The 14,635-nt window shown below is 40.9% G+C and overlaps 1 protein-coding gene across 4 annotated transcripts in view; it reads right to left on the reverse strand.

Moving 5' to 3' along the window:
• ZNF385D (zinc finger protein 385D) overlaps positions 1–14,635 on the reverse strand; it is a 938,617-nt gene that overhangs the window by 97,878 nt on the left and 826,104 nt on the right. For all 4 annotated transcript variants that reach the window (XM_081520983.1, XM_081520984.1, XM_081520986.1 and 1 more), the window contains one exon: positions 492–654. In XM_081520983.1, the coding sequence (XP_081377109.1) occupies positions 492–654 (163 nt within the window). The remainder of the gene's footprint in view (positions 1–491; positions 655–14,635) is intronic.

Genomic DNA, 14,635 nt, shown 5'->3' on the forward strand with positions numbered 1-14,635 from the left:
GGAAGGTTACTCAGCCATAACAAGCCCAGATTCACACAGCCACTACTTACAACAATGCAATATTTGGGATTTATGAGAATAAACCCTGTCGGCAGTAATGCCCTTATGGGGGCCTTCTCGATTCATTTGGCACAGTCTGCTGTGTACTCACAGGTCAATCAAATCTGCCATATGCAGCTGTGGGTGACGATGCACATGACCCACACTGAAAGGCTCCCTTCTCAAAAAGGGTTGTGGCTTCAAACGCCCTTTTGACTCTTGTGTTCCTCAAAAGCAGCCCTCGGACTGATTCCAGTACAAAGTCTGCAATATTACTAGTGATCATTCGTCTCTCGAGGGTATTGGAAAAATGGGGGGGGTGGGGCATTACCATTACACAGAGAGATGGGTCAGGCATGTGCCAAGGTGGCAGCAACAGCAGGAGCTGACCCGGGCAGGAGCCCCCACGGGACAAGGATGAGAGGGACAAGACAACAAAGCGCGCCCGTAACCTGTTTTGTCAGAGCTGGCGTCGATGGTGTTGGTGGTGATGGAGGTGAAGGTGGCCTTTGCGCTGTCCTTGGCAGTGACAGGCCTCTGCTTATGTTTCATGGCTTCCAGTGCTTTGAGCTTCTTGGCATGCTTCGTGCCTTTGTAGTGGGCCGCAGCCTGGCTCTACAAAGGAGAACAAAATGAACCGTGCAATCAGGCTCATTTCTAAACTGGCATTCTCTGTATTGCTGCAAATACAGACTCCCTTTCAATAATAGGTACCGTTCAAGCTAATTCTGGCCGTGGCCAAGCAGTGGGGTTCTATGGAGAATGATGCTACGAAGCAGTGGGAAGCAAGCTCTAAACCTCTGGATGGAAGGCAGACACATTCTACTGCCTGTCTTCAGAGAAACGGAGCTGCACACTCCCACACCAACACCATTTTCTTTGTGGGCTGGGGGAAAGAAATAAGAATTGACAACTGCATTGCTCTTGTTCTGTCACAAAGATGCTGGGCTCCCGAGACTAACAAGGGCCCCAGGAAAGAGCGGCTCTCACCGCGGCTCAGGGAGTGAGCTTTCTCCTTCTACAGGGGATCTTGTTGACAGAGGACCCGACAGGTGTCTGCTGGGGAAAATTCACCAATTACAGCACAAGCAGGCACCCCAGAGGCCGAGACTGAAGTGGGAAAGTTCAAAAGCGAATGCCCCGTGAAGTCCAAACGCAGCCACGGAAACTGGGCAGTTTTACCCGTCTTTCTTGTTCCTCGCTTCTCACAGAGGGCAGTCTGAGAAGCCCAAGGCAGGGGCATTCTTGCAACACGTGGGTCTTTTGTGCCCTGGTTCATTGCCAGGAAGAACCACTGTGTTTTGACTACTTCATGGGGCCAGTGCAATTCTTTTGCTTGTGCTTTCTGAGATTCTTGTAAATAGCTATCTGCATTTTCCCACATTTATATTTTCTTAACGTTATTTTTTGGTACCAGAGAGACATTAGTTGAGTTAGAACATCATCTTAAAAATGTGTTTATTAATATTAATTTATTGGTAAGGGGGGCCTATTATGGTTTAAAGTGAGGTGGAAGCAGGCAGGGAGATTTTAGATTGGAAGGTTTTCCAGTTCAAAAGCTTTAAAATTGCCACCTCACATGGAAGAAATCGCAGTGGAGGACTAAGTATACAGACATCACTTCCCATGACTTATTCAGTCTCAACGTTCCATTTTGCCAGAAAATAATAGTCACATTGTCCTCTTTGTCACGGCAACTCTGATAGGGAGGGTGTTGTGGTAGAATCTCTTTATAAATAGAGAGCTATACAATCCACACCTTCATTTGCATCATTCTGACAAGTATCCTCAAAGGCCTAGGTACCCTTATTGAAAGAACACTGGACAAGGAAATTGTATATTAGAAAGTTTGAACAGAGAGGACACTCATGCATCAGTTTTCCAGCAACACATAACATCAAAAGACAGAGTGTGAGTCAAAGTCTGAAGGTAAGACTTGTTATCATTCATTGAGCAACACAGATTGGGTTGGTTTGAGCCTACATGGAGAAGACCATTTTGAAGGACGGAGCAGCGTCCGTTGTTTCTCCTGCCTGATTTACTTTTAATGAATCAAATCCTTTGGATGTATATTTTGAGGGCAGGATGCTACATTCAGTTAGATCCACGACATGTAGTCAGTCATCTTCTCCAGACAGCTCAGGCTGCACTTTCCCTTAGAGCAAAGTTCATCTTCCTCTCCTGGTGCAGAAGTGAACGCTGCATATACAACACATGCTAAAATACGGGCGAGGTGAACAGTGCTATCCTCGCATCCACGTTCAAAATGTACATTTAATGTATATTTTAAGGTACCTGGCAAACCTACACTCTCAGTGGTATTTCCAATCAGATAAGACTTTAATACACCATAGGGCCAAGTGATTGTCACTATTTTGAATATTAAGAAAGTTACTCCAAAGAAATACTGCCAGTTAAGAGTGTACTTACATCAAAAAAACAAAAAACAAAAAAAACCAAATACTCTCTGCACAGATACAGCTGAGCCCATGCTTTTGGCAAGTGAAATCACTCAGGGCATTGTGGGGAAAAAGGGGGTGATCAAATTACCAACCGTCAGTGAGTCCCAGTCAAGACCCGGCATATCAAAAAGCAAAACAAAACAAGATAAAAAGCATACTCACTCGTTAACTGAATTATAGTTCCAAAGCACTCTGATAATACTTATTTTAATTTTTTAAAATCTGCCATTAAAAAAGCAACTGAGCCTTCCACAGATTAAAAAAAAAAAAAGAGGTTGAGTGGTATGAAAGTCCAAAATGCTATGGAGAGACCATGCCGTGTAGAATTTCAGGAAATAATGAAGTGGGGTGGAGGCTGACTGTGACGCTGCAGGGTATGTGTGTGCTGGGTGTGGACGTGGGTCTACAAGCTGGAAACGCAGTGTAGACAGATAACCCTCTGGATATTGCAAAAGTTCTTTGTCATTGATCCTTATGTTTGAAGAATTTATTGGACTGCTCTTGCATTAATTGCACTGGTATTAATTTCTGTATCTATGTACACTGCATCGCCACCCTTACTTTTTAGATGCTCTTTGACACTGTGGTTTATCACAGGACACTGACTGTAGTTTCCTGTGCTGTACAGTAGGACTTTGCTGTTAATCCACCCCATATACGACAGTCTGCATCCGCTCACCTCACCTTCTCACATCATTGCTCCCCCATCCCCACCCCCCTTCGCAACCACCAGTCTGCTCTCTCCGACTGTGATTCTATTTCTGGTTCATTTGTGTCGTATTCAGATCCCACGTATAAGTGGTGCCACACAGTCTTTGTCTTTCTCTCTCTGACTTACTTCGCTTAGTACGACCATCTCTGTTGATGTGCAGTCACTCAGTCCTGTTCAACTCTTTGCCACCCCATGGACTGTAGCCCGCCAGGCTCCTCTGTTCATGGAATTCTCCAGGCAAGCAGACTGGAGTGGGTTGCCAATTCCTTCTTCAGGAGATCTTTCTGACCCAGAGATGGAGCCCACATCTCCTGCACTGAAGGTGGATTCTTTACCACTGAGCCACAGGGGAAGCCGATGATAATATCTAGGTCAATCCAGGTTTCTGCAAGCCCCGTTAACTCTTGGCTCATCTTGATACAGGCGTGTTGCATAAAGCTGTGTTCTTCTGTAAAGTAAGAAGGTCCATCCAGCTCTCCTTACCCCATTACCCACTTCACTGGACTGGACAGATATTTCAGCCACATCTAATCTTTCTGTGATTGTAGACAAAACTTTAACCTAGGAAGGAATCCTTCTGGGAGAATTTTTTTAAAAGCAGCAGTAGGCCAGATATGGCTCTTTGGGCCTCATCCACTTTTCCTTTGAGCAGAAAGGTGCTGGGTGTGTGTAGTATGCCTTTATCCCTCCAAGGTTGTCTCCTGTTATTTATTAGCCAGTCTCTGAGTCAAGTCATCCCCAGAAACCTGGGAACCATACAACATAAGCGAACAATTATTTTTCACAGGAACGATTTCAAGATTAAGTAAGTCTACAACTTCATCACAGATGTCGGAACTCTGCATTTTAAAACTCAAAGAGAGGAAATGCTTTCAGTTTTTCACCATTTAGGATAATGTTTGCTGTGGGTTTGTCATATATAGCTTTTATTATGTTGAGGTATGTTCCTTCTATTCCTGCTTTTTAGAGGTTTTTTATTATAAACGGATGTTGAATTTTGTCAAAGGCCTTCTCTGCATCTATTGAAATAATCATATGGTTCTTATTTTTCAATTTGTTAATGTGGTGTATTACATTGATTGATTTGCTGATATTGAAGAATCCTTGCATCCCTGGGATAAAGCCCACTTGGTCATGATGTATGATCTTTTTAATATGTTGTTGGATTCTGTTTGCTAGGATTTTGTTAAGGATTTTTGCATCTATGTTCATCAGTGATACTGGCCTGTAGTTTTCTTTTTTTGTGGCATCTTTGTCATGTTTTGGTATTAGGGTGATGGTGGCCTCATAGAATGAGTTTGGAATTGTACTTTCCTCTGCAATTTTCTGGAAGAGTTTGAGTAGGATAGGTGTTAGCTCTTCTCTAAATTTTTGGTAGAATTCAGCTGTGAAGCCATCTGGTCCTGGGCTTTTGTTTCTTGGAAGATTTCTGATTACAGTTTCAATTTCCATGCTTGTGATGGGTCTGTTAAGATTTTTTATTTCTTCCTGGTTCAGTTTTGGAAAGTTGTACTTTTCTAAGAATTTATCCATTTCTTCCAAGTTGTCCATTTTATTTGCATATAGTTGCTGATAATAGGTCCATACAATTTCTGTCCTTTATCGAGCCTATCTTTGCATGAAATATTCCTTTGGTATCTCTAATTTTCTTGAAGAGAACTCTAGTCTTTCCCAATCTGTTGTTTTCCTCTATTTCTTTGCATTGATCGCTGAGAAATGCGTTCTTATCTCTCCTTGCTATTCTTTGGAAATCTGCATTCAGATGGGAATATCTTTCCTTTTCTCCTTTGCTTTTTGCTTCTCTTCTCTTCCCAGCTATCTGTAAGGCCTCCTCAGACAGCCATTTTGCTTTTTTGCATTTCTTTTCCATGGGGATTGTCTTGATGCTTGTCTCCTGTACAATGTCACGAACCTCTGTCCATCAGAGTTCATCAGGCACTCTATCAGATCTAGTCCCTTAAATCTATTTGTCACTTCTACCGTATACTCATAAGGGATTTGATCTAGGTCATACCTGAATGGACTAGTGGTTTTCCCTACTTTCTTCAATTTAAGTCTGAATTTGGCAATAAGCAATTCATGATCTGAGCCACAGTCTGCTCCCAGTCTTGTTTTTGCTGACTGTATAGAGCTTCTCCATCTTTGGCTGCAAAGAATATAATCAATCTGATTTCGGTGTTGACCATCTGGTGATGTCTACGTGTAGAGTCTTCTCTTGTGTTGTTGGAAGAGGGTGTTTGCTATTACCAGTGCGTTCTCTTGGGAAAACTCTATGATTCTTTGTATTTCTGTGTTGTCTGTTGTGATCTCTACATTTTCATTTTTAATTTTGTTGATTTGATTTTTCTCCCTTTGTTTCTTGATGAGTCTGGCTAATGGCTTGTCAATTTTATTTATCTTCTCAAAGAACCAGCTTTTGGCTTTGTTGATTTTTGCTATGGTCTCTCTTGTTTCTTTTGCATTTATTTCTTCCTTAATTTTTAAGATTTCTTTCCTTCTCCTAAACCTGGGGTTCTTCATTTCTTCCTTTTCTAGTTACTTTAGGTGTAGAGTTAGGTTATTTATTTGACTTTTTTCTTGTTTCTTGAGGTGAGCCTGCATTGCTATGAATCCTTCCCTTAGCACTGCTTTTACAGTGTCCATAGGTTTTGGGTTGTTGTGTTTTCATTTTCATTCATTTCTATGCATATTTTGATTTCATCTGTGATTTGTTGGTTATTCAGCAGCGTGCTGTTCAGTCTCCATATGTTGGAATTTTTAATAGTTTTTCACCTGTGATTGACATCTAATCTTACTGCATTGTGGTCAGAAAAGATGCTTGGAATGATTTCAATTTTTTTGAATTTACCAAGGCTAGATTTATGGCCCAGGATGTGATCTATTCTGGAGGTTCCATGTGTGCTTGAGAAAAAGGTGAAATTCATTGTTTTGGGGTGAAACGTCCTATAGATATCAATTAGGTCTAACTGATCTATCGTATCATTTAAAGTTTGTGTTTTCCTGTTAATTTTCTGTTTAGTTGATCTATCCATAGGTGTGAGTGGGGTATTAAAGTCTCCCACTATTATTGTGTTATTGTTAATTTCCCCTTTCATACTTGTTAGCATTTGCCATACATATTGTGGTGCTCCTATGCTGTGCCCACTCTCACCACTACTATTCAACATAGTTTTGGAAGTTTTGGCCACAGCAATCAGAGCAGAAAAAGAAATAAAAGGAATCCAGATTGGAAAATAAGAAGTAAAACTCTCATTGTTTGCAGATGACATGATCCTCTACATAGAAAACCCTAAAGACTCCACCAGAAAATTACTATAGCTAAACAATGAATATAGTAAAGTTGCAGGATATAAAATCAACACACAGAAATCCCTTGTATTCCTATACACTAACAATGAGAAAACAGAAAGAGAAGTTAAGGAAACAACTTCATTCACCATCGCAACAAAAAGAATAAAATACTTAGGAATATATCTACCTAAAGAAACAAAAGACTTATATATAGAAAACTATAAAACACTGGTGAAAGAAATCGAAGAGGACACAAATAGATGGAGAAATATACCGTGTTCATGGATCGGAAGAATCAATATAGTGAAAATGAGTATGCTACCCAAAGCAATCTATAGATTCAATGCAATCCCTATCAAGCTACCAACGGTATTTTTCAGAGAACTAGAACAAATAATTTCACAATTTGTATGGAAATACAAAAAACCTTGAATAGCCAAAGCAATCTTGAGAAAGAAGGATGGAACTGGAGGAATCAACCTGCCTGACTTCAGGCTCTACTACAAAGCCACAGTCATCGAGACAGTATGGTACCGGCACAAAGACAGAAATATAGATCAATGGAACAAAACAGAAAACCCAGAGATAAATCCACACACCTATGGACACCTTCTCTGTGACAAAGGAGGCAAAAATATACAATGGGAAAAAGACAATCTCTTTAACAAGTGGTGCTGGGAAAACTGGTCAACCACTTGTAAAAGAATGAAATTAGAACAATTTCTAACACCATACACAAAAATAAACTCAAAATGGATTAAAGATCTAAATGTAAGACCAGAAACTATAAAACTCCTAGAGGAAAACATAGGCAAAACACTCTCTGACATAAACCACAGCGGGATCCTCTATGACCCACCTCCCAGAATATCAGAAATAAAAGCAAAAATAAACAAATGGGACCTAATTAAAATTAAAAGCTTCTGCACAACAAAGGAAACTATAAGCAAGATGGAAAGACAGCCTTCAGAATGGGAGAAAATAATAGCAAATGAAGCAATGGACAAAGAATTAATCTCAAAAATATACAAGCAACACCTGTAGCTCAATTCCAGAAAAATAAATGACCCAATCAAAAAGTGGGCCAAAGAACTAAACAGACATTTCTCCAAAGAAGACATACAGATGGCTAACAAACACATGAAAAGATGCTCAACATCACTCATTATCAGAGAAATGCAAATCAAAACCACAATGAGGTACCATTTCACGCCAGTCAGAATGGCTGCCATCAAAAAGTCTACAAACTATAAATGCTGGAGAGGGTGTGGAGAAAAGGGAACCCTCTTACACTGTTGGTGGGAATGCAAATGAGTACAGCCACTATGGAGAACAGTGTGGAGATTTCTCAAAAAACTGGAAACAGAACTGCCATATGACCCAGCAATCCCACTGCTAGGCAGACACACCAAGGAAACCAGAATTGAAAGAGACACGTGTACCCCAATGTTCATCACAGTACTGTTTATAATAGCCACAACATGGAAGCAACCTAGATGTCCATCAGCAGACGAATGGATAAGGAAGCTGTGGTACATATACACAATGGAATATTACTCAGCCATTAAAAAGAATACATTTCAATCAGTTCTAATGAGGTGGATGAAACTGGAGCCTATTATACAGAGTGAAGTAAGCCAGAAAGAAAAACACCAATACAGTATACTAACGCATATATATGGAATTTAGTAAATCGGTAAAGATAACCCTGTATGAGAGACAGCAAAAGAGACACAGATGCATAGAACAGTATTTTGGACCTTATGGGAGAGGGTGAGGGTGGGATGATATGGGAGAATGGCATTGAAGCACATAAATTATCATATGTGAAACGAATCACCAGTCCAGGTTCAATGCATGATACAGGGTGCTCGGGGCTGGTGCACCAGGATGACCCGGAGGGATGGGGTGGGGAGGGAGGTGAGAGGGGGTTCTGGAAGGGGAACACATGTACACCCATGGTGGATTCATGTCAATGTATGGCAAAACCAATACAATATTGTAAAGTTAAAAAATAGATAAATAAATAAATTTAAAAAATAAATAAAACTCAAAGAGAATTAAGGGATTAGAGTACCCAGAGTAGGGAGCAGTAAAAGAAAAATTGGCTTCAACAATTTGGCTTCAAATTTGCCAACAAATTTGGCTTCAAAAGGTTGCTTTTAGATCATAAGTGGAATATTCAGGTATTGCACAATAAAAATCACTACTACCGACCTTGAACTAGCACATGACACCATGAAATCTAACAAGTGTCATCCCAGAGGCAAGAGCTGACATTAAAGATATGCACACACATTCCTGCAGAAAAGTGTCCCACCACTTTAAATGTCATTGCCACATCCGTCAGCAGCGGCCAGTCAGAATTTTCAGTCTTCAAGTTTTGTCTTTAGCAGTTCAAGAAGTCTTCCAGTTAAAATGCAACTGAAGTTCCAGAGCGGATGAAAATAATTGCTTAATGGCTAACATTTGAAAGAGGTGCTTCAACATTTTGAAAGAAATGTACAGATACGCACACATTTATTTTACTTAAGTTTTGTTATAAATCACTATTTTTTCTGTGAAACTCACTGAAAATTTAATGTATACGTATTCTTTTGCTCCATTATCACCAATACCTTGTACAATTTTACTCTACCTGTCTTTTGCATAAAGTGTCTTAACATGACTTTTTAAAAAAAACAGGAAGTTTACTATAAACAGACATATCTGATTATGTAACCAATTAATTTTCACAAACACGTGATTTCAAAAAGAACAAGATGGACTTTGCTAGTTTCTGACATCACTTAATTGTGTCACATTAAATTTTTACTAAGAGAAAATGAACATTATCCTATTAAAATTAACATCAGAAAAATAAGGAGTGGCTATCAAAGAAGTTACCATCCTCTTTGGGGACAGAAGAGATCACTACTTGAAGACAGGAAATCTTTTTTTTTTTTTTTAATGTATTTATTTATTTATTTTGGGCTGTGCGGGGTCTTCATCGCTACAAAGGCTTTTTCTCTGGCTGTGGCAAGGGAGGGCTGCCCTCCAGCTGCAGTGCCTGAGCTTCGCCTCGCGGTAGCTGCTCCTGCTGGAGAGCATGGGCTCTATGGTACGTGGGCTCCAGCAGTTGCGGCCCCAGGGCTGAGCCGCTCTGTGGCACGGGGGATCTTCCTGGATCAAGGATCAAACCCGTGTCTCCTGACTGGCAGGCAGAGTCTGTGCCACCGAGTCATCGGGGAAGCCCTCTTCTTTCTTTTTTTAAAGAAAATTATCTGATTTCAAAACTTTAGATTCTGTTGTAGATCAAAAATCATGAAATGATAGAATAATATATTATCCTGAAAACTAAAACACCTACTTTTTTGTTTTATTTTGAAAACTATTGATAAACTATTCCTGGAAAAAAATAAAAGCTTAAAGTCTGGATTTTTCTCTGTACGGCTTTTCTTATGTTACATACACTCACTCAAATCTAATATCGAGGGCAAGTGCACAGGGTCAGCCACACGGCTTAAGATCGGTATGCATTCTCACCGGTCAGTGGCTTGTAAATATTTTGGAGATCACTTTTATATCTACCAATAGAAGGCTTTTAAGGTTTCTAATGATGCTCTTTCACTTGTTTATTATCAGCTCTCCGTTTCATTTAGCTTCATATAAAGCATTGGTTCTCAAAGTGTGGTCCCCAGACCGGTGGCAGCAGTGGCAGCTGGGAGCTTGATAGAAATGCAGAGAATTGCACCCAATATCTTAAAAGAACCTATAGTGGAATATAATCTGGAAAAAAAAACCCAATGAATCACTATGCTGTGCACTTAAACCAACACAATATTGTAAATAAACTATGCTTCAATTTAAAAAAAGCAATAAGATGATATTCTGTGAATTTGAAAAAAAAAACGGAATGCAAATTCTAAACTTCTATGTCAAACTCATTGAATCAGAAACTATGGATACAAGGCTCAGCAATTCATGCTTTAAAAGCTGTCCACGTTTTCCTGAAGCATATTACAGTTTTGGAATCACTCACGTTAAATATTAGTGTGTTTTCTCCAGAGACGGCTCCATCCTGTATAAGTAGCCAACATCTAGATTTTTACATATTAACATATAGTAATTTGAAGATTGAATCTTTACATATATCTAACTGTGAGTAAAGTGTGTTACCCAAGAAAAATAATCAGAAGTTTCTTTCCCTAAAAACAAGCCATAATGGCCATCATCAAAAAATGTACAAACAATAAATGCTGGAGAAAGGGGAAACCTCCCACATAGTTGGTGGTGGTGTAAACTGGTACAAGCGCCGTGGAGAACAGTGTGGACGCCCCTTAAAACGCTAAACATAAAATCACCATGTGACCTCGGAATCCCACTCCTGGGCGTATACTCCAAGGAAACCATCATTCAAAAAGATACCCTCACCCCAGTGCTCACTGCACCACTATTTACAGCAGCCAGGACGTGGGAGCAACCTAAGAGTCCGCTGACAGATGATGCATACAGAAGGAAGATGTGGGGCATGTTTATATATATAATATCACTCAGCCATAAAAAGAACTAAATAATGAGATTCGCAACAACAGAGATGGACCTTGAGATTGTCATACTGAGTGCAGGAAGTATGAAGTGAAATAAGAAAGACAGACATCATATGTATCACTTATATCTGGACTCTAAAAAAGAAGGGGGGGTACAAATGAACTTATTTACAAAAAAATTAGAGTCACAGATACAGAAAACAAACTTCTGGTTACTAGGGGATAAATGGGGGAGGGATAAATTGGGAGGTTGGGGCTGACATATACGCACTACTACATATAAATGACCATAACCTGCTGTACAGCACAGGGAACTCGAATAAGGCAATGGCACCCCACTCCAGTCCTCTTGCCTGGAAAATCCCATGGGTGGAGGAGCCTGGTAGGCTGCAGTCCATGGGGTCACTAAGAGTCGGACACGACTGAGCGACTTCACTTTCACTTTTCCCTTTCACGCACTGGAGAAGGAAATGGCAACCCACTCCAGTATTCTTGCCTGGAGAATCCCAGGGACGGGGGAGCCTGGTGGGCTGCCGTTTATGGGGTCGCACAGAGTCGGACACGACTGAAGCGACTTAGCAGTAGCAGCAGAATGACCTATAGGGGGAAAAAATCTAAAAAAAAAAGAGTGGGTATATGTTTAACTGATTCACTTTGATGTACACCTGAAACCAACACAACATTCTAAATCAACTATACTCCAATAATTTTTTTTAAAAAAAAAACAAGCCATAAAACAAGTAAAACATAACTCAGATAACATACATAATTGGGGAACTTCTATCCAAGAGGGTTGAATGCAAAATAGCAGATCAGTCCTGGAAATCATATAACTGTCAAACTCCACAGAAATGCTTTCCAAGTCCTTGTGGTTCTCTCTGTATGTTTAACCTTTTCTCTCCAAGCTAATTTTTGTTGCAGCATGAACTCTGACCCCAATATTTGTACCAGTGTTGGATGTTTGGGTATGATCCATTTTGTGGGGGGCTGGAGGAATCACCAGCTTAATAATAATAAATAAAAAATTACACAAAAGCAAAGCCCTGTGCCATGACTCTTAAAACTTCACTATAACAAGTATCTAATTCACTATTATATTTAGGCATTAACTGATTTAGTGTTAGCCATGAATAAAGTTTTTCTTTATCTACCTAAGGCTCTTTTAACTGAAGGAAACTCCTAGCCAGTAGGCAAATAAAGGCCACTCTAGTAAGCCAAAAGAGTGGCTTACTTACTTCAGTTACTCCACTCAAATACTCAAATATTTAACAAAATATTTGAAGAAGAAATTTGAAGATAAAATAGTTCATTGTTATACATTTTCCTTTCTAATGTGAAGACATGTACTTTTCAAATTCTCTTACTCAATAGGGAAAATGATGTGAGATAGATATTTTTATTCCTTAATTACATATCCCATAAAGAGTATTCATTTTAATTTGTGATTGTGCTGTTAACACAGAGGTAGATAACTACAGTATGAATAAAAATGAAAATTCACTTGCTTGAGTCTCAAAGTGAAAAACATGATTCAATTAAGAGTGTTCTTTCTGAGCTCAAATGATTGATGCCTTACTTTAAACGTGTTCCTGTCTTCTATACTCTTCAATACAGAAATGAATAGTAACTGCCACAGAAACAGAAAAACAGGAAAAGAAGATAATACCACTAGGGTAGAGTCATTTTTATACACTACCACTAGACACTGAAAAAACAAATTGTAAATGAACATGGAGAAAGAGAGACATGTAAAAGTTTCTCAGATACATTAGGTAAATCTAATTTTTACTTGGATTTCCCAGGTGGCACTAGTGATAAAGAACTGCCAATGCAGGAGACACAAGAGATGCAGGTTCGATCCCTGGGTTAGGAAGATCCCCTGGAGGAGGAAATGGCAACCCACTCCAGTGTTCCTGCCTGGAGAATCCCATGGACAGAGGAGCCTGGTGGGCTACAGTCCATGGGGTCACAAAGAGTCGGACACGACTGAGGGACTGAACACACAAAACCTTCATTTTACCTTGTCACTGTGCGGTTGTGGAAAAACAATCTAGATGGATTATCTTTTTCATAGCTTCTCAACTCATCTAGAAACGATGATTTTTAAATATTAATGACTTAATGTTTTCAAGTATCTAATGTGGATGATAACATAGCACTTATTTGAGCAAAAGAAGCTAATTTGAGTGTTTTTTCCTGGCTTCTGGCATGCAATCGCTGTTTTTATTTATCTGGAATACAGACAGCTGCCTCCCTGACCTCTAACGGCAGGGGTGGGGAGGTGGGGTCTTGATTAAGGGACACTGGCTGAGGGTGGGCTCTGGAAGCTGGCCCTCCCGATCTGATAACTGACCAGGGTTCTTGGCCTTCCCGGCTTTATTAATGCATGCGTACTCTACGACCCCGTGGACTGTAGTCCTCCAGGCTCCTCTGTCCATGGAATTTTCTAGGCAAGAATACTGGAGTGGGTTGCCATGTCCTACTCCAGGGGATCTTCCCGACCCAGAGAGTGAACTCACGTCTCCTGCAGCTATTGCATTAGCAGGCGAATTCCCTACCACTGTGCCACCTGAAACGTCACGCTTTCCTGGGGCCCCTGCTGCCCAGGGGGTCGTGAGAAGAAGTGACAGGTTTCCTTGCTCACTTCCGGAGGCGGCTGAGCGGGATCCTCATACCGGGTGAGGTGGCGGTGGGCCCAGGCATCGGGCGGGAGGGGTGGCTGGGTGTTGCCCGCCCCGTGGTGGGGTTGAGTGCAGGGGCTGTGATCAGTGCCCTGCTTTGCTTCCAGCTCTTCAGAGGTGGAAGTTGGTGAGGTTTTTGTTGTTGCTGTTTCAGTCTTTCTGTATCTCGTTGCCCATAATGTGCTCAAACGGCATATGCACGCTGTTATTTTTCGCCCGATCATCTCCTTGTATTTCGTTGCTGGAGATGTTTGTCCAGGTGCAAGCAGTGCAGCCAAGGGTCCCAGGTCCAGCGTATCTCAGACCCAACTGAGCCTAAAGGAACACTTGGTCCTGGTGATGTCTGCTCAGTCTTTGGGGGAGCTTTTTGTAAACCAGAGACGTCAAATGAGTTTCAACTCTAGTGATATATTGACAAAAATTTCTCGGATGAAACTGAGTGAAATACAAAAAAAAGAAAAAAACCCACCAGGTCTAACTACTCCACCAGCATACAGCTGACACTCCACTTCAGCGTCCTGTGCCATTTGGAAGTGCGGAGGGATGGGAAATTTCAAATCTAGTCATGTCTGAGGGTCAAGCTGTCAAAGGGGTTGGGATCAGAAGTGGAGAAAATCTTTACTCCCTGATGTGACTTGCATGCTTCCTCTAAACAATCCCTAACCTCCTTCTCCAACCACCTCCTACCGACCACCCCAGTCACTGTCTGCTCTCTAACGAGAATATCTGCCTGCAGTGTGGGTAAACCAGGGATTGCTTTAGTTTTGTTGAGGGCTCAGTCATGTCTGACTCTTTATGACTTCGTGGACTTTAGCCCACCAGGCTCCTCTGTCCATAGGATTCCCCAGACAAGAATACTGGAGTGGGTTGCCATGTCCTCCTCCAGGGGGTCTTCCTGACCCAGGGACTGGACCTGCATCT

The sequence above is a fragment of the Giraffa tippelskirchi genome, chromosome 8 (assembly GCF_054371585.1).
Source record: "Giraffa tippelskirchi isolate mGirTip1 chromosome 8, T2T-mGirTip1v1.2.pri, whole genome shotgun sequence".
Lineage (NCBI taxonomy): Eukaryota > Metazoa > Chordata > Mammalia > Artiodactyla > Giraffidae > Giraffa > Giraffa tippelskirchi.